This window comes from Lethenteron reissneri, chromosome 20 (assembly GCF_015708825.2).
Source record: "Lethenteron reissneri isolate LAM-NWPU_2019-01 chromosome 20, ASM1570882v1, whole genome shotgun sequence".
Lineage (NCBI taxonomy): Eukaryota > Metazoa > Chordata > Hyperoartia > Petromyzontiformes > Petromyzontidae > Lethenteron > Lethenteron reissneri.
Window position 1 is genome coordinate 5,191,647 of NC_083798.1, and position 22,390 is coordinate 5,214,036.

Sequence of the window (22,390 nt, forward strand, 5' to 3'; positions counted from 1 at the left end):
CCCTTTCCATTAAGCAAATGGTCGCTGGGTTAAATTAGAGAAATTAAAAGTAATTGCTTGGTAGTTACTTGTACATGACTCCAAGGATTGATTCTAAAATAATTATATCCTTCTTGTTTATTTAAGTCTGTGGTTATTGTATACTGCGTAACAATGCCCCGTCACAAAATGTAAAATATGAGGCTCGTGTTTATATAATTCTTTCTCACAAATGGTAACATTTATACGAAGATAATACTGTACATTTATGAGAAAATGGCTGATTTCTAATTCAAGAATTTAACTCCACAGCCATTCAATTATACTCTTAACAATACTCTCAATCACCTCCTCCTTTGATGCGAAACTTTCATTTCTAAAACACAATCTTCTCTAGCACACATACCCCCAAAACAGACCTTAATATCTTGAATCAATCTAATTCAATATTTTTTTTCATTTAAACTTGAACAATCTGTTATGCTATGCTGTGCAATTGTAAATTATCTATCTGAGCCAGCGTTGGTGACCATACCCTTAAACCCAGTGGGGTTTTAAAGTATTAATAAACCCACACATATATTTCTCCTACACGTGGGACAATTTATGTCAGTAAAACGTCACATTAAATTATTCCCAAGAGTGCTACTTGGGAGAAGGAAAACGACAGAGTAGAAATAACTCCTGACAGGAGCTTAACAATTTAACCCACAATGTTCAAATACAGTTATGCCACACATCTGTATTGAATGCAGTGTCCTACTTTATTTTCTCACAAGGAGTTATAATCTGTAGCAAAACTCACACCAGAATAATTTTAGTATTAAAAGTTTTGCCTCGCACCATTATTACTTTAACACGCTGCCCAAAAGGGAATTTAATATGGACACTACTTTAATTTTAAAATAATCCAGTTCGTAAAATGGTTAAATGTCAACTATTCTCTATGGGTACACAAATGAGCACATTAACCATAGTGCAGGGAGTTTGGTGTGGGATTAGTTACCGTCGATAAAATGGACAAAACATCAGTTTATACTCGTAACAAATCTAAGACCACGTAACATTTTTGATGTCATAATTATCACAACAAGACGCATTCTTAGATGACATTTAAATGTATCAATCATAAATGTAATAAATACAATTATAATATACATGTCGAGCGCAGTGGTTAGTGTGGTGAACGTTGAACTGTTGCGATTCAAGTTTGATTCCTGTCCATGGCTAACAATCAGTGGGGAGTGATGTTTGTGACCCCCACTTCACCAACCTACAATGACCATTGTGGTGACGCATTGTCAAAAGCCTCCCAATCAACATGGAGAAGCGTTCATCTCACTGTGTACTGATAATGGAGCTGTGCATTCTTTCATTTATTAATAAATGTATGAATAATAATATTATTGAACTATAAAACTCACAAACCACCATGGTTAAATGATAACATCAAAGTGTATGTGCAAGATTAAAAAAAAACTGCATTCTAAAACAAAGGCTAATTTATCCCGTTGCTGTTTTTCTATATTCTTCAATATTATGTTGATGCTATTGAATTAAGTTAACAGAATAAGTGTGAGGTGTATGAGAAAAAAAACTGCTTTTTTCAGCTAGGGGATCATGAACAAAGTGGGTAAACTCCAGACACAAATGCACAAGCCGTGCGAACATTTGAGGTCATACATAATGGACGTTTAGTGTCCTTTCCCAGGTAACAGCTTGAGAGGGATTCACAGTTACCAGAAAACATAAATGTTATTACTATATGTGCTTTTCACAAGGACATGACAACTCTTACCATTTTGTCACTCTGTCAATATATTACAAAATTGGGCAGGATAAACAAAGGATCTGAAATATAGCATGATATGCAATAATTTGGTACCTTCAAACCTACATTTGAACTTAAGCCTCAAGGCAGAAATGTTGTTCAAACTGTTCATGCACATGCTAAATTTATGTGCGCGATGATTAAGCACGCAGGGCATTATGGTCCCATAAAAGTGACGCAGGAAAGCTCTCCGAGCAGTTATGAGCATCATTTATCTGCAAACCACACCCAAGGCCATTAACCTGAAGAATCATACAAGTGGCGGACAAAGGGGAAGTGAAACACATTTAGCTGCTTTTTTACATTCCATAGCCACAAAAGTAACACGAAAAAATGGGTTCACTGGCAATGGCAGGGGAGAATATTTATATCTGTCAAAAATATATATGTATTGTATTTTGATCTTCTGTCACACCGTACGTAGCCAACCGTGCTATTTGGAGATGCGGGGGAAGGACAACAAACTAAACACAAAAATCAGTTTGAACGAAATGAGTTTTCAACCTATATTTGAAAGTGGCTTCCAAATATCGGAAGGAACAGCATTCCAGACGGCCGCAGAAGCGCATCTCAAAGCGTGCGATGCAGTGACCTTTAACCAACAGTGTATGGCATCTCATGGTTGAACATCAAGCACACTGGAGGGACACAACACTGGCATTTGTAAAGCGTGTCTCAATGAAGAGCAAAAGTTATTTATTTTATGCCCTGAAATTCAACGTTTGTCATTAAAACACTAAAGCCAGATTTTCGTCCTAAACAAACAATTTGACTATCAATAAACTTCAAAAAAATATATGTTTTCCATATGATCATTATCATATGCCAACTCCTCTAACTTCATTTCCTAAACACTGAGCATATACATACTTCAAGGGGGGAACTAAAAATATTTAAAAACGAAAAACTTAAACATTAAGCTGAAAAGGTTCACAGTTCATGCCAGTCATAAATAAACACTGCTCTGAATTATAACATCTACTTTTGCAGGACACATGATGGCATTCACCTCAAATTTGGATCTGTGTATGTTAGATGCGCAGCTCAAATATATTAAAGAAATATAATGTACGTTTCAAAAACTAAATACTTTACACGGTGAAACCAGAGTTAATATGAAAAGTGGCAAAATGTTCTTGCACATCAGAACAATTTTTATGACTTTCTTTCTCTTAAAAGTTGTAGTCTTGACATTTAGTTTTATTTGAGTGCTTCAGTTTGGCTCGAGGCAAAATGCCTTCCCATTGAGTTTGAAAATGAAGAAAAGAATTGTTTATAATGCACAGCCAGCAATCGATAGTGTGTACTGAAATAAAAAGTGTACTTGAGACATGATACACTTCGTATGCTACTTTTTTTGCACAATATCTGTAATGCATATTGTCTATGCCCGAAAGCACACTACATACTGATTTGAGTATGTGGTGTGCATAAAAGGTTCTGCTCGCATAAATGTACTTTCTTGAAGATGAACAGATGTATAACAAAAGCGCCTTCGTTTAAATGCAGTTATGTAATATAAAATGCCTAGCTTAAACAGTTATTGATGTTTTTGTAAATTGATGAGTAAAATATATGAATACCATACAACAAGCAAAATGTTTTGCAATTATTTATAACATAAAGATATAACACCCAATGTACGTAAAATTTTGTTTTGCACATTTTTGTGGAATTCCAGTATTTTCCGGAAAGTCCATTAAATCGATTGCAGTGAATTAATGTCAGTGCATGGCTTGATTTCCCATTCTGATGAAGTGGAGACCCGTTCTGCAAAAGATCTCACAGCCAAACAGCAGCCACGGAAGTTCCAAGAGAAAATGGGGCTGTGTTAGCCCCAAACCACTGACATATCCAACCATTCAGGTTCCATCTAAATCACACAATACACACACAGCTCATGTGGCACAGCCAGAAATCGAGCTCAGGTCGCCAGATTAATAGTTGCAGCATTGATCGCCCTACTCCCAAATCCCCTTCTATCTATTTGTTTTCTCCACCATATCACCTGCTAACTGTGCACTCGGCTGGGGGGTTCTGGCTGCCCAGGATGAGCATTGGTGAAATGGGTGCATTTTGCGCATATATATTGCAAAATGCATAATGGGGCTGGTTTTATGTGAAAATAGTCCGTAGAATTGCCTCATTTTATCCCATGTCAATGGAAACTCGCAGCCCATATTTCATGAGAGATGTGTTAAATGGAACAAGGGAAGAGTGAGGATTGCACAGTATTAACAATGTACATGCATCCAGCTTGATGAAACCAAATAGTATTTATATATATGAACTCTCAATATTAATTTCACTCTCAAAAAATTTACCAAAAATATACAAAAAGTAACAAATTTATCATCTCAAAATTGGTCTTCCTGAGACTTTGCTTGCAAAATGTAACTAAAACAATTTGAAAAAATATTCACTCAAAGGTCACATGTGTTTTCAATTCTAATTCCTTCATTTAATCACGTTTTAATTGCCTTGGATTACAGCTATCAGAGAAGGGTCTTCATCATAACATAGCAGCACTACTATTGTAAGTGGTATTACCACTGTAATATGTGGCAACATCTGTGAGGCAATAACTGTTATGAATTTATTATAAACATCCCAAAACGTGTCGTATTTGTGCAAAAGACTGTCTTGCACAGTTTATCCATATATAAAAAAGAAACTAGAAATATCTCCCATTAAACTGGTGTTACAATGCTCGGAACACACATCACGTGTTAATGTCATCAGAATCCGAATTAGTATTTATCCTGGGGAAATCCGATGAGCAATGAAGCTCTTTTTCACAGATGTCCAATATGAGTGGGTCAGAAGGTTAAAACAACAAACACTACAAAACACGGTCGGAGTGAAATGGTCGTGGAGGCTCTGTTATAGAATGCTGAGATATACAGCGCTGTATTCATTGGTTAAGGCAGGACACATTCATCGAAAGGATGATGGTTGCTGGTCAAGACCAACAACGAATAAACAGCCAAAGGAGGAAATGCAACTGAGGGTATGTCCACCTCAGAGACAGTAGATTCATTCTTGTGTCATGCGACCAAGAGATGCCTTCGTCTAGCAGCAGATTGATCATGGCTGACAATTACGATCTTGAAATCTAGGCGTTTGTACACCAATCCAAACAACAATCACATTCGCATATTCATGCTTACGCACGACCACTTAATTGTAAACCTACTAATGTTATTTTGATATGGAATCTGATTGACTCAGGAAAACCAAGTCATCACTGAGACTTGCATGTGACAGGCTGTTTAAATTTACCCCATCAAGGGCAATATTTATTTTGATGAATTGAAACGCTATGGAACGATTGAGTGATTGATCTACACACACTGACGGCTGGTGGTTTCACAGTATATATATATATATTTTTGGTTGGGCATGGAAGCTCAGACAAGGTAAGAAAGTATTTATAAACATTGATTTGTGTAAATAATACATTACTGCACTGTACATTCAGCACTCTTGGCCTATCAATGTATAGCACCGGGGTGCCTGTTTTCTAACACGTTAAAGCATTAAGAATGGAATGTACTAAATTCTAACCCATGAAGGCCTAACCTCACGTTAGGCTTCATCGGTTCGAATCGAAGACCCCAGGTCATCCGCATGCGCCTCGCGGAGACGAGGGCCCGCATGCCCCTGACATCGTTTCAAGTTTAGTGACTGAGAAAGTGCACGCTCGGCACGTTCCTACTTGCTGTATTAATTTAAAACCACAGCCTAATCACTTCACAGCGTGCAGGTAAGCGTGGGCCAGCCTCGGCAGCAGCAAACTCGCACGCAATCTCTCACACTTGGTTTACCAGGGGCACAAGCACTTTTGTTTTGTTAAGAGCAACTTTTGGTAGATTGCGATCTATCTGGTGTAAAAATGTTAGTTAATGTGCAGCTTTAAAACTTTAAGTGTGTCGGTGAGAATTGTTAACATTTTTCCCAATGTATTTTTCCACTAGAGGGATCAGCATCCACCGGTTCCAAAGGACAAGCCGCTACATTTAAACATTCAGCAAACTTTCAAATTACGATTTTTCACATTTATTTTATACGTCTATTTCTGACATACCGTGTTTCAGGTGCTATAAAAAAAAGCAACTGATTGTTCTGCATAGTATTGCAAGTTGTGCAAAGGCAATCATTAATGCAGCCTTAAAGACCATCCGCTTGGCACGTCAGTCACATACCTGTCATCACCTTATCAGTGCCCTACCTTATTACAGACCAATGCAGACCTTATTGGTCACCCCGTGCCCTTATACATCTCAACGTTCATCCTATAAAGTCCCATCACAAGCGAGAAACACAAACAAATACACACAAACATGTTTTTGCCCATATTGTAAAGGCTGTACGTCGTATGGAAACTGAAAACTGAATTTCCCTGGATAAAAATACGGGTAAACCGTATGGGTTGACAGATATGCATAGAAAAGTGGTTGATGCAAGCACCACAATTAGGCTTATTTTCTCCTGATGGTTACACTCAACACCAGGTATTCATTTAAAGGCAAGTCCATCATGCGGCATGCTGACCGCATCACCAGCATTGCTTCATTTTCTCTCACACAAACACAAAAAAAAACCCTCCAAGCTGTTTGGCAGGACAAATGACGAACGGATTTAAGGGTGGAAATAAATACATAAATTCCACTGTTATTTTTAAAACAGGTGCTCTCAGAATAATGTTGCAGAAGTATAGCATGTTTAAATTGTTCCATTGATCACGTGTTTTTTTGTGTAATTATATTTCATGATGTAACAGCTATTCCAGATCCGAAAGTTGTTAATTGCAGAGTTAATTTATAGCAGACAGGTTCATGGCAAAAGCAAAACAAGTCTACATATTTTTCAGCTGCAGAGTACATGAATTGCATCCCATCTCTGTGAGCTATAGGACTACATTAAAATCTGCATTCGACCTTACAGCCAAGGGTAGGTAATGATAGTTTAATTCGCTGATGAAAAAATTATTCTACGTAGTTAATAATACTTATCTTTGGACATGTGTGTGAATCAAAATAGCTGCTCATTCAATTACAGTTTTTTCCATGCTGAATTTTTTTTTCGTACATGTTGAACTTCTTTCACACCGTATATAGTCAACCACACGAATCAGAGATGCGGGGCTAATGGGTTTATTGTAACACCCTAATTGCAAACCTAATACATATGGGTTGTAAGAAAGCCTATACATAACAATCAAGATCTCAACAAACTCCATAAACACCATACGTCAGACAATCAGAGCTTATTTTGTCAAGCAAATAATATATACTGGAGGGACGTGAACGAAAAAAGCAAGATACGTGCAAGGTAGTGATGGCCACGCTGATGTATAACGAGAACATAATGGTTGTCTGTCAATGTAGTGAGTGTGGTGTAGAGAAAAATGTCAGGGATTATAGACATTTCCTATTGAGCATGTGACAACATCCCAATGCATGCTATTGGTACATGGGAAACATTACATTTGGAAAACAGAAATCAACAATCCTGATAATATTATACTGTCTGTTCTAGGCAATCATTCCATTCACATTTAAGAATATTCCAGGTATGGAACTTTTTTTCCAGGGTAAAAACTGGACTGCCTTGTAGTATAAAATGAGCGAGACGACTTACCCTTCATGTAAGAATTTCAAAAAATAGAATTCATGCAAAATGTCTACAAAATGTCCCTTTTTATATGCCACTGTTTTCCTGGAATTGATTGAGTACATATACCAAGAACAAATGAAGACTTCTTACAACAACTTGTTATTTTTTCTACATTTTTATCTTGCAAGCCATCACCAATAAAAAAAATCTGTCAAGCATGAAAGTTCTGACAAGCTCAGACTATTTAAATAGTATCTCATTTTGTACAATTATGAAGTACAGTGCAAGTTTTACACATTCACGAGATCTGCATTTAAAGATATGAAATTGTGTAAATAAATAATGTAACTATACATGTAATATACTGAACAGCCTTTAGATATTTTCTGATGCACATACACTGACACACAGACAACTTTTTCTTAATCTTCTTTAAAATGAATGTATGCTTTCCCGAACAACAGAAGCCACTGCAGCTGCCTATTGATGCTGTCAACTGGAGTGTGAGGATGCAAGTCATCAGCGCAGTGTCGCACGCCCACATGCAGACTGCAAGGGTGTGTGTACTTCACCCAACAACACCATGTGCTGCGAGCCTTACCTCCAAACCCAGCAGGTGTCCTCACCCAACCCCACGTTAAATGTCCCACATCTAATGTTACTGCCAGGGACAGAATTAATGGATTCGCTATCAAATAACACATGGCCGAGTTTAATCATGCTGCTGGAAGAGAGGCACAGAGAAAAGGCAAGCAAAATAACAAGCACATTGGTCATGTATGTATTCTGTATTTTAGGGGGAATTCATGATCTAAAAAAACTGCTCAGGAGATAGGAAACCTATGCAATACTTTTGCAGAATACCATAATTGGCCATATTTAAATAGGAAAAAAAACATTTTAACCGTGTATATCAGCTCTTTTAATGTATGAGAAGTAAATACTTCATGAATACCATACATTTGGTGAACTAATATATTGGTTATATTTGAATTTCATCGGTACATCACGATGTAAAATATTGATAGAAGACATGCATTCATATATAGTGAATAATCACATGTTCTTAAAGGAAAAAAATATATCAATTGAGACAGGAATATCTCCACAGTTGTCATGAAATTAAAATGTAATATTTACAAGAAAAAAATGTATTAAACCAAGTAAGTAATGTCACATCGATATGCTAATTAATGAACCGTGGCAGAGTCAGTAGAATCAAGGTTGAATAATAATCCTGTGGCTTGCCCCTGAGAAACCTTGGTCAGTTGCATACCTTCACGTGCAATGGCTAATGAAGAGGGAATTTACACAGTTAGCGAACAAAATGCGCTATCTATGGGTTATTTATTTAATTTATTGAATCTCAATCTCGAGAAAAGTGTGCAGGTATCTTCTCATGTAATAAAATCAAAGTTTAGTAGCTTTGTTTTGCTGAGATGTGACTCACAGGATCAACTTTTATAAATACTTAATACTACTGTCGCAGACAAAATGGAAATCCAAATGCATCAGTCAGTTTGTTACTTGTTCACCAAATTATGAAAAAAACATTAAAGGGCACTAATTAGCTTCCTGTCACTGCCATTGGTGATTTGATTAAAATGTAATGTGAGTAAAAAAAAAACATGAAAATAAATGTAGTTTTTATGCAACAAAAATATAATAACTTTCATATGCTCTCACAGTAGATGCAGAGCTCAATCTCCAAACTCGCTTTCATTTCAGGCAACACGTCTGCGTGAATGAATCGTTGCTTTTCAAGCCATACATTTTTTTATTGTACAAATCGGCATTGGCTGAAAGAAAATATACATTCGCAAGCTCGATTATATTACACGCTGCGACTTTTCTGCCACTGCTGCTGCCACCCGGCTGCTTGCGGCTGGGCCCTCCTCTCGCAAGACTCCCACTGAGCGAACCTGGCGGTCTGTCTTCTTGGTTCTTTCGGTAAAGTCACGTAGAAGGGAAGTAATAAAATAATAAAAATAAAACATAATAAAATAAAACATATTTTATTATTATGTTTTATATAATAAACATATTTTATTATTATGTTTTATAATTATTGTATTACTTCCCTTCTACGTGACTTTACCGAAAGAACCAAGAAGATGAATCCCTGCAGTCACGAAAGCTTTAAATCGAAATCCTGGCGGTCTGGTCAAGCAATGCCTTCCCTCTCTTGCCTGAAGAATGGTGGTGATGGCGGGGGGAGGCATACCCGGGAATTTCTCACTTGTTTTGGATCGTTTGTCACTTGTTGCCATTCTTCGCGACATGGTTTAGCTGCAGATCTGGGTCAGTTATTATTCTGCCCTAACATCCACATGGTCACGGAAGAGCGCCTTCATCGGCATACTCTTGCTGATGTTGGGTATCGAGCCAAACCCTGGACCGGGGATCCTCAACTTTGGATTGGTCAACGCACGCTCCATTAGTCAACAGGACAGCGCTGATCCACGATCTGACCAACGATTGTGGGCTCGCCATTGGCCATTACCAAAACATGGGTATGTGACGGCTCACGGGACGTATAAAGAACGAGGTTGCACGCTATTGTACATCAACATCGTCCGCAGGAAACCTGCCAATGCCAGCGCGCATGGTGGAGGGATCGCACCGATTCACCAGATAAGTCCTGAGCGACTCATCAACAATCACGTGTTTGGAGCTGCTGCTTGTGAAAATGACGAACAGCATGCGGGCGGGGGGGGGGGGGGGCTTACGATTGCCATCGTCTATCGACCACCACCTTCACCGCTGTCGGAATTCTTGTCCAAGTTTTCAGTTCTGCTAGACTGTGGGTCACTACTTGGCTCCCTACATCATCTGTAGTGACCCTGAACTGTCCCGGACTGTCTGGTTCTTGCAGAAAAAAATCTACGGTGATCTCTCCGAAATTATCGACAGTCACAGTTTGACCCAGCACGTCAGCGGCGCAAATAATTTCGCTCGGGAAATATGCTGGATCACATCTTCACATCCGACGATGTCGTAACTGTGCACGGCGTTATCGAAGACGCGGGTATTCCATATCACAGTCTCGTGACGTGCAAAGTGGAATGATCGATTTGTCGCCCACCTGTCACACAGATATCATATAGAGACTGGAAATGACTGAACCATGACGCTTTCCGTCAGAAGATCCGGTCATTATCGGCATATCTAAATCCTGCATTGACGGTCGATTAATCTTGGCTTAGATCGACAATCCTGCACGTGGGCAAAATAATGAGTGTTTCGTTTTATAGCTTGCCATATTCGTCTGAAGTGTCAGTGTGGGACATGGTAATTGACTTAGTAATAAGATACAAAAAAGAACAAAACCTAATTTCATTTAAGTCTCAGAGCACGGCAACCATTGGTAACAGCAAGAGACAACATCCCCACTGTGTGTTCAAAGTGCTGGCAAATTATACCCATGGAGCTGATCTGGAAAACAATCCAGTTCAGTGGAAAGTACAGCCAACTTTTATCAATGCAACCCCCACTTTCATCACCAAAACAAGTGTATTTATACATATGTAATTAGAAGTTGCATGTAATATTTGAGTCTGAAAAAAAGCATGTCTCGTTCATCGATCGAGGAAACACAGAAGTGCAGATTGGTTTGAGTGCTTTTCTTTGTACAATTCTGCCTGCAATGGTGTGGATAAATACTTCATAAACCACCTGACCTCTAAATGTGTTCCTTTGAGTCACTTTTATTATACAACATAACCCATGTATTAAAATGTATTTTGGTAACAAATAAATCATTTAGTTAAAAAGTCTATTTAATTAAGTACAACATATTGTCGATATTTATTTTAAGTTGCGCATTTTGATGTAACGTCACATTTCTCAAACCCTCCCCCCCCTCGTCACACATCGTCACACATCGTCACAAATGTCTGACCCCCCCCTAGGTGCGTGACGTCATTTATGGACGGCCCTTGACTAAAAAATTACTATCTATAGGACCCTTTTTGCCAGTCCAGTATGATGATAATGATGATGAAAAAAGAAAAAGCTTTACCCATTTTGGCAGATGGCTATTTAGTGTTTGAACATCATAACACCTGTATTATTGATACTGGCAAAACATGGTCCCATAGATATAACTGCTTAACCTGAGCTATTAATAGTTTAACGTTTGCATTATTACTGTACTGTTCACCTTTTAGTCTCGCACTGGTGAGACAAAGCCATAAAAGAGGCTGTTTCTAGTGTAGAGGAATGAGTTTCAAGAATAATACATGATCAGAGCATATGTATTTGATTGTTTTACCACATGTATGTGTTGTTAATGCAGACGTGATACGTCGTAATGGATGTCTATTTGGCGTTTGAACATCTTCACACCTGTAATTTTGGGTAAAGTCTGAAAAATAATTGGTGTACCCTCAATGTCCCTTCATATAAATTACATATATAAAATATTGATGATATATTTAAAGTGTTATCCCATGGCATTCAGGGTAGATCAGATCAAATGTCATTATGCCTGGCTTTTATTGACAAGGAAAAGGCACTTGATTCAGTGGAAACTGATTGTCATCCAAACTCTTACAAACCAAGGACTTCATAAAATATATATAAATTATGAAATCATTTATTTCCATAAAGATGTTTTCTTCTTTCCCCCCAATTTTTTCCAATATTGTGCTTTCGGATGGAACACATCGATTCAAGAAATGATAGCATGTGGATGACACTGGTGACAGAATGGCAGCCCAAGTAATGAATGCACCCAAGAGGATGACCACTGCGGAGGTGGACAAACAAGATTAGCTCATGCGCGGGAGTGAAATGGATTGTGGCATCATAGAACAGTGAAGGATAGCAATGGCACGGGGAAGCCTTCGTGTAGAAATGCATAGAACAAGGATTATGATTATGGTGACAATTATATAACAGATAATGCTTGCTAGTTACGTGTATTTTTGATACATTTATATTGCATTCTTTCCAAAATATTGCGCAAGAAATTACAACCATAAAAAAAATCCATGTCTTTTTTTATAGCTTTGTCTATAACACAAAAACCACGTACAGTACAAAGTTTAGATGTGAAGTTCAGATGCAATGCATAATTTAATGTTTCAATAAAGGGTTTTCACTGGTTGACCAATAAAGCAGCGTGCAAACAATCATTCAACTGCACACCCAGAGCACACAGGGGTCTCCATCATAGCCCAACAGTGATATGCCACCAGCAATGTAGCTTCTCTCTCTTGACCCCAAGGGTGAGCGTGCAATAACACCAGAGCCAGTGCTTTCATTTGGTACAACATAAACCTAAAGCCAGTGTGTCTGGTACAGAACATATTTTATATCCATTATTTTCATCTTAACGATTCATTATTTTTAAGATAAATTGTTTCTCGTGACTGGGTTAAAGTTCAGGTAGTAAAGCAGTAAACCGTGATTCTGGACATCGTGAGTTAAAATCCACGATTCGACTGAGCCCATCATGATGTTTACATTAAGATGATTGAACTTCAACAGATAGCTTAAGATCTCCAATTCTATTATTGCACATGGCAATATTTTTAGGAGCTAAAATAGCCATGTCGAGGTCTGTTAGCCACGAGAAGGCTTGAGGAGAGAGTTTATGTAGTTTTGATATTGCCCCAAGCACAGACTACAGTGGTTGACTGTACAGTCCATAGTTTGGGTTTCATGACCGCACTCGCACTGTGGCTTGTCTTTCATTTTCAACTTATCAAGGAGATGTGTGCATCGGCCTGTTCATGTCCCGATGCAATTGATGTTTACACCAGTGTTTGCGATGAATGTCAAGACAGGAGGCGTGATTCATGGGTCCTAAATAAGTTGTTTATTATGGACATCTGAATGGTTCCATTCTGTTTGTGAGTGTCCTTTCGGATTTGGGTGAGACTCGATAATGGTGCAGTGTGGTACACTATTGAGGTCTTGGTTGATGGGTAGATTATTATTAGCAATAAAACTTGTAAACCTCCTTGCTGTCTGTATATCTGTGCTGATATTTGCTGGCAGAATGGTTGTGATAAGCACTGAGAGACCAAGTTGTCAGAGGAGCTGCACGGCTTTATGGCTGGGGTGAGTGAAGTTCAAACCTTACAGTGATGTACTCTTTGGCTCTTTCGGTAAAGTCCCGTAGAAAGAAATGAAATTAAATAATAATGGAATACAACGTTTGGATTGCAACTCAAGCAACCATCATCATGTACAAATGAATGAGAAAACAAACGTAGTAAACTTGGAATTTCAACCAAGAAGATGGGTACAATCTTAACAATAATTGGAAGGACGTTATCAACCAGTTTAAGTCATAACTGCTGTGATGTTCCCATCCTGCCATCTTCTGATGTTAGTTGTTATTTTCGGCTCTCCAATTTTACATTAACAGGTTAAATTTCTCACACTAACACAGCCACCTTTCGCGCGCCGACCTAGAGGAGGACTCTGCGATCTTACATTAACAAGCTAATCTCTTACATTAACAAGCTAATCTCTCACATTAACATAGCCACCTCAGCGCGCTTGCCGTGGAGGCCGCTCACCGATCTTACATTAACATGCAAATTTTTACCTGGCAGCCCTTTAATTGGTGTAAAACCCACCACCATCGCGGTCACTGCGCCATCACTTACATTAACATTAGCTGCCCTGCCCATGCTGCTGACATTTGGGCTACGCCCATTTTAAACCTTTATAAACAGTTTGCCTTTAGAAGCTAACCCCCTTTTCCTGATGACGACCGCTTGTGTTGCGATCAAAACGTCGTAATTTTTTGTTATTTTCTTTGAACCTATCTACGTGACTTTACCGATAGACCCAAATAATATGATTGAAAACTATCCTTTTTTTCAGCTCATAAATATGCGGCATTCATTATGATAATAATTTGCCTTATATAATTGCTTTCAGTATACATACAAATTCTGCTAAAGCTTCCTATTGGTATGTTAAATTTCATTGACCAAAACAATGCAGCCTTCATTGTTAAGTTCCTTAAATATGTCTTGTATTTTATTTTCATTTCCAAATGTAAAATGTTTAATACTTTCTATATTCATGTTTTGCCTTTATTTTGGCAATCAAATGTTCCGACATTGCATTATGATGTCGCTTTGAAAAGGCCGAGTGAAAGCGTATCTCCTTCCCCTCCCCCCTATCACGTCTGTCGAACGACTTTAATGCACATAAGAATTAATACTTGTTTAATATTTATGTCCATGCGAACTGCATGAATGCCATTTTAGTGGGCCATCAAAAAATGGGCTTACCATTAAATATTAAGGGGACCATAAATAAGTTTGGGGTACTTGGAGCACTCTGGGAATCGTGCATCATTCAGACATGTGCCAACCCATGGAAAACCATGAAGCCAAGGGAAACTTTGTGTACCCTCCTGGTTGCATTGCTATGCAACAATAAAGTAAACGATAGTACCATTAAAGGTCAAGGCTATAAGAACATTTTAAGCCAGGAGCTCTTAAATAGGCTACCAAAAAGCCACGTCAATGAATCAATATGCAGTTAGAAAACGTTTTATGAACGTGGGCACGCTTAGAGACACCTAAACACTACTCATATACATGCACCAGCTGCGTATGAGGCTATCCTTACAAAGTGAGATATGATATGATACAATTGCAATTGTCATCACCATTTCTTTTTTAATACACTACAATATTATTTAGATCATAGCAAATCTCCAAATCACGTGCTGCAACAATTTAATATACTTATACGTAACTTCAATTTCATTCTTAATGTATATAATATAAAATAGTATGTATGTAGTATGTAATTTAGTGCAATACTCTTTGTTGAAGTCGAATGACAAAATCATAACATACAATATAACAGCTAAACAATTCTGAGAATATGGTGTGAAAATTATGTGCAACCTTTTTCAAAGTTATTCCAATATCCCAAAAGTCACACTTAGATGAATGCCTTGCATTCTTTCGTGAGTGGCACAATCATGGACTGTCAGTGACAGCCAAACAATGTTTTGGTGTGGCCTTTCACCTTTTTGCTGCCTAATTTTCATGACTGTCCTATGCTATGTAAAATCCAAATTGTATTGTGTAATTATATTGTACATTTGGCAAATACATCAGATGCATGCATGTGTGTGAGACTACCTCCAATTAGCAGGGAAGTTCTACATCCAGTGGTGATGCCAGCCCATTGGGACCCTACTCAGAAATGAATGTTGGGTGCATCACCTGAATACAGACGTGATTTTCTGCAAAAAGATATATTACTATATCACAATTGTGTAAATGTAATTGGGGTGATAAATAATTATCGCAATGTATTTAATTGTGTTATTAGATATATGAGCTTTTGTTATTTTCATAAGGAAATGAAATTGAGCTGATATTTTGTGCACCCCTATTTTATTTATAAATCCTGGGCTCGTTGAGCCTCTTGGGGCCCCTAAACTTGTATTTGGTGTTGCTATTACTCAATCGAAATCATACGTAGCAATCATCGCCCCCCTCATGGAAAACTACAATGTTTGCGAAACATAACACCTCCGTGATAGCCTGCACTCTCAGAATGGCATGAATACCAAGTGTATATTATTACGACGAATATTAACATTACTAGTGATGCCCTTCGACTGGCACGGCAAGCGTAACTCACTGCAGGTCGACACGCTTGCCGTCGCGGCCCAGGCACAGCACGGAGCGGCGGTGGAATCCCAGCTGCACGTCCCACAGGCGCACGTCCTGCTTGCGCTCGCGATTTCTGCTCCGGCGCAGCTTGAGCAGCTCCCGCAAGCGAGGCGGGCTGGCCTGCTCCTGCTGAGCGGCCTCGCGCGTGCCGCGCGCGTGCAGAGGTGCGGCCGAAGGCGCCACCGCCGAAGACGACAACGCCGGGGACAGCGACGAGGGCACGCGGCGGTCGGTGTGACGCGCGGTTCTGGGCTGGGGCATGGGGCGGCACGCACTCCACGCTCCGACCTTGAGCCGGTACCTGTGGATGCGAGGACATCATCAGAAGCAGAATTTACGCTGGAGGAATCCGATGAGCTGTAAACCTCTTTATCACGGATGTCCAGTAGGAGGTGGGTCGGAGAGCTACAACAACGAACAATACGAAAACATGATGGGAGTGCAAAGTATAGGAAAGGTAAGCAAATCACCACAAACAACTTTAATTTTAGCAGATAAAGCCCATTGAGCTATTAGCTTCTTTTCAGACGTGACCTGGCCACAAATCGAGACATGCCTGGGATGTCAAAGTTTCTGTAAGCGCAGTTGTACCAACGTCGCATATCCGACCATCGTATGTCCGCCTTGACCAATGAACCACCCACACCCAGCGCAGTGTGCGTGTGATGTAACGGTAATTTTTTTTTTAATAGATTTTGAAATATTCAACTGTTCCCATATGGTAATGTGTTCTTAATCTCGCGAGCATTCCCCTCTAAAGTACAGCAAATAACGTTTACATGTTAAAAGTAGAGCATTCATCATATTTACTGTTAGGACATGTAAGTGGGCTTGAGCAGGACGCACTGCTGGAAAGGATGATGGCTGGTGGTCAAGACCAATGAAGGAGCGGCAATCCAAGGAAGGAATAAACCCGACAAGATGTCCAATGAGATGGAGCAATGAAATAATTTGCTTGTGTGCAGGTGCTAAATGGATTGTTGCATTGTATGAGCATGACGGCGCTACGAGGCATTAACAAGGCCATAATTCAGCAGTCGATAAAGAACATGACTGATGATGATGTTTTATATATATATATAGCCAAAGATACATGATATAATAAAAAACAATAGTAAAACAATAGACATACTGGCTTTTGCTGTTCACGTCTTCTACATCAGCCGTTGGGCACACTTCCTCCACTAAGCACGGCTCGGCTTGGGACAGCTCGGGGCACTTAGTTCCTCCATACGAGGGCGGCACCAGCACGCTCCGCACGCGGTAGCGCGACCCCTCTCCGCAGGTGCCCATGCCCACTCGCTGGCACCGCGACCACGGCGCCCACTCGCTCGCCACGCAGTCGCGCGGGCAAGGCAGCACGCAGCCCTGCTCCGCGCTGGGCCGCTCGGCGAAGTACGCGCACACCTCGTCGCCGACCGCCGCCGAGCGGTTGGTCTTTTGGACGCAGCCGAACGTCCGCGTGCGCACGCCGCGCTGGCCCTCGCTGTGCTCGCATCGGCGGCTCGTCGCCGAGGGGCCGTGGCTGAGCAGGGGCCTGCAGCTGCCCCACTCGCCGGTGTCCCACTCGAAGAGGTCGCGGTGCCACTCGCACACGCGGAAACAGTTGCGCTGGTTCGGCGGACGCTCCTCCAGTCGGCAGTTGCCCAGCAGCGTGGTCCAGTTCTCGGCGTGAGCGCACCACACCGCGCGGGACTGAACGCCGACGGGGCCGCACTCCTCCCCGACGCACTCGCCCCAGGGACCTGCGAGAGGCACGTTGAACAAATGGGACCGCGTGAGAACGCTTGGCGATACGGTGCCGTGCTGCAGTCGTTCTTATGAATACTTCTGTTCTTTCATATTAATTTGTCTTTGCTGTTTCGCACGAAATTATCGACATCGTTGGATAGGTTTGCAGTTCTGAAAAATCCCCGAGTTTGCATTTCTGGAGAGCTGTAGATGAATTGGAAGGCAAAATTTGAGGTAATTGTCAAGTGAAGGACAAAACGTCACCAATTCCAGCCCGGGTGAGTATTGTACTTCGTATTTATGACATCTTCCGTACAATGCGTCACATGGCAAGGCATTACTCCGTTCAGGCCCCCTGAACCCCCGTTCCATCCCTCCTTTTATTCTCTTCCCCATCCTTTTTTGAACTTTCCACAACTCCCCACCAATTCCCTTAATTTCTCCTAATGGTCTCCCAACCGACCCCTCATATCCATGTAGTTCTCCCCGGACGACCAATCCGATTTGAATGCTCTCCACCTTCAATTACGTGGGCCCCCCCTGTAATAGCTCGCCAATGAGAGACGAGCGAGATATTCAAACTCAAACCCATAAGACCCGGGGAGCGTATATTTATTTCCTAATAGGGGCTGCCTCTGGGCATCCCTTACACAGTGTTATTAATAATAATGACTAATGTGGTGGGGGGGGGGGAGGTTTATCTGTGCTTACGCATCACTGCCAATACAGTTTCTTAATATTGAAATAGATTTTTTTTTAATTTGCTGAGAACTGAGACGTTAAATACTACAGAAACACAACATTTGCATATTTATAATTATTCTACAGTGAGAGAAAATGTACTGTAAATACAAACTCTACTTTTATTTTAAGATATTACTATATTTCAACTGGAATATGTGTCTGTAAGATGGGTGGTTATCGGAAAATCTATTATTTTCCTAATGAATCATTAAACTATTATATACAGAGCATGCTGTGTGTCTGTATAGCATCTTGATATGTGATCTCATTTAGATGCTATATCAATTTAAATTGTATGGTGTAGCATCAGCAACTGTGACATGTTTTCAGTAGATACTGGAAAGATACCAACGGCTGCCCATGAGTAATCAATTTGAGTTACTGAGTGTGTACAACAACACTAATTAGGAATTCCGCCTTCCGTTAAAAGAGCTTATGCACTCTCATACTAATGACACCTGTCATAATCCATAATGATATAATAATCTCGGCCCCACCTTCCAAATGACGTTTGAATACAGGCACACTCGACTGAATGCAGTAAATAAGTTAATAAACGCACCACTGCAGTATATCAGCCTGCTAGGGATGTTATTAATAAATGTGAGTTGCTCCTGGCCAGCCACTGCCACGTGACAGGGTGAAAATGAGCACTCATTTTGACAGTGAGTATACATCATCGGCATACAATCCAATTAACAGCTCGGGGATTATGTTCGTAGAAGGGTGTGTAGCCTGGGATATTTGTTAAGAGTCACTGGGCGGTTAGTGGGAATGAGAAGCAGCTGGATCAGCAGAAAAATCGTAAAGTAGGAGTCGCTGAGTGAAATCTAAGCCGATGATAAATTTACAGGCAGAGGCTTTCATTGGCAGGAGGCTGCATTGCGAGGTGCCCTATCTGCCTCAATGGAACCAAGTGCACTATCAGCGAGGATTAATTTTCTTTGAGAACCTCTGTAAAAAAAAAAACTCAGTATATTCATTAATCACCAAAGTTAGTGTATTCACATTAATCACTCTTAAGTGGGTGGATAATAAAGTGCCCATGACATTCACTATCAGGTCATGTTGCACTGAGGAGGTGGTTTGATCCTATTAAATCAACTGCTCATATATTTGTGTATTTTTCAGAGTCCATTCGCTGTAATGTGATCATTAAAGACCTTTTTGACATCATCATTTGCAAGAATGGGCAATTATATTCTAGTGTCATAGTCAAAACTGAAAATCCCCTGCAAATAAATAAACGTTAACCCTTGCTATTACTAAAATGAACCATGCTTTTCTCGCAAACGATGTGTGGGAGCTGGAATCTCACAACAGCAACCATACTATCATCCAGCTAGTTGGTGCTAGCTGGATGAAAGTCCTGCGAATTGAAGAAAACAGTGGCCTTCCCATTCATCAGGACCTCGTCATTGCTTGAAGTCACACAATCCTTTTACACGTATATGTGCTTAACCTGAATGCGAATTCAACCCCGATTAAGCCTGGAGAGCGAAATATAGTTCAAAGAACTCACAAACATCGATTTAAAGCTTTCGTGACTGCAGGTATTCATCTTCTTGGTTCTTTTTCGGTAAAGTCACATAAAAGGGAAATAATAAAATAATAATAAAACATAATAAAATAAAAAATTCTCACGACGTTTCGGCCACAACACAAGCAGCCGTCCTCGGGACGCTGTCTTTCCGACAGCTCTGTTTCTTCACCTGAGGACGGCTGCTTGTGTTGTGGCCGAAACGTCGTGAGATTTTTTATTTTATTATGTTTAATTTTAATTAATTATTTACTTCCCTTCTACGTGACTTTACCGAAAGAACCAAGAAGAACTCACAAACACATTGTGATAGACCCAACACAGAAGATCACTGGGTCTGACCTTTCATAAAGCTCATGGTCCACCTAAAAATCGTATCCACACAAACCATGGCAGATGCGGATAACTGATGCACAAATGGAACATTAAAAATTCTCCAGTGTGCGACTGTGGTCATCCAGGACAGACCGTACAACGTATAACGACGCAATGCCCGATGCACAAATGCGAAGGAGACATCGCAGCGATGATGATACACTCTGCTACTCGTGACGCGGTTATCTGCCCTGGCCACCTGAATGTGAAATTGCAGTTGTTGCTCTGCATCTACATCAGCAGCCATACGCAAGAAGAAGAAGAACAGGAAGATATATTACAAACAACACCTTGGTCACTGAGCGAAAGGGCCACCACCGCCAACAGGACTGCCATCGTTCTGTGCCAACCTTCTGAAAACAGATAAAGTTGTGCGCTCCAACTGTCTCCGCCTCGTTTAACAATCTGCTGAGAAAAGTCACCTGTGTCACAAAAGTGAAGAAAGAAACCTTTCCTTGCCTCCTGCTCAGTAATTGTCAGAGCTGCCCCACTGCGACTGGCCAGGCATTTGAAACGCATTGTGTGCAATGTTTTTGAAATCCCACCGAAGTGCTCCGAGATGAACATTGACCTCCTGTGAATGGTCAACAACTGTTGAGGTTTGCAAGCATGGAAAGCGCGATCAGTTTCACTGACGCATGGATGGTTAACATCCAGATTGTATCTCCAATTACATTAAGCATTCAAAACAATATAGTTGAGGCAAAAAAAAATAGATTCTTGAATCAAGACTCCAAATCACAACTATTCACCAAATTACTATAGTTGAAAATTGTTTGTGTACCTAATGCACAAGCATTTAAGACACAATGAAATCTATATTCACGTAGTCTAGTGTTATGTGGAAAATCCCCTCAGACCCAGTCTGACTAAAAATGGGTAAATTCGTTTTGTTCTATCTTGCGTGACATAACAATACTAATTGTACAGAGCAAGTAGGAAATTATACTTAGTATTGCACCACTGAGGCTCATATAGTAATTTCCAGACACCGTAACAAGTAAAATATAATTATAATAATTTAAATCCATAACATTAACATAAAACACCAATTATACAATTTCAGTGGTGTACTGATGTGTAAATGTATTTAGTAACAATCTTTTGCGGGCCAATATAGTAAAGCCTAAATTGCTGCATGTTAATGAATAGTGGCTGATAATAGCTATACAGATTAATCGATTCCTAGCAGTCATATTTAAAATAATTGTGCTTTCGAAATGCTTATAAGAAACAGTTCTTACCAATTGGCAAAATTATGTATAGAGATGGGCATAACAATTTTACCAAATATAGTGTCAAACAATGGTCAACACTTATCTCTTTACGGAGTGGTATTTTCAGCACGTCGTGGTATATCCAGCACCGCTATACAAACTCCATCCAAGTGATTGGTTATGAACTAAGCAGAAGTGCGGTGTACTCTGAATTCGGGGAAGAGTAGCCTTGTCATTACAGCAGCATTTATGGCCAGCAAGTCTTAGATTTGCACATCAACGTGAAAAGATCTGCTCATCACATGCATGCAAATCATCACGTGGTAAGCGGGCATTCCATTCTCCATTGACTTATTTAAAAAAAAAACTGGCAGCCACATCGCAGAAAATGGCCCCTGCGAGGTTGGCTTTGTCATTTTGTCTATGGATAAACATTGACTCACGGTGTAATGATACTTAGCCAATATTTACCACCTAAGACATTTGTGCAAACTGTAAAGGACACTAGAATTCCCTTCAAATTGTGTGTAAGCTACAATTACAATATATGGAGGGTTGTGTATCTCGGACACTAAACAAAGTGTAATTGAAAGCACTGCCTCTAAATACATTCATATTCTTTCTTGTTTACTGTCATACTGCTTACTGGGATCAAATTCTACACCAATAATTTATCTTTTATCCTAAA

At 40.0% G+C, this 22,390-nt stretch overlaps 1 protein-coding gene across 1 annotated transcript in view; it reads right to left on the reverse strand.

The window, feature by feature from the left end:
* The window catches only part of THSD7A (thrombospondin type 1 domain containing 7A), a 329,681-nt gene that overhangs the window by 152,883 nt on the left and 154,408 nt on the right, over positions 1-22,390 (reverse strand). Inside the window, 2 exon segments of the mRNA XM_061554639.1 lie at positions 16,064-16,396; positions 17,228-17,840. Coding sequence (XP_061410623.1) covers positions 16,064-16,396; positions 17,228-17,840 — 946 coding nt within the window.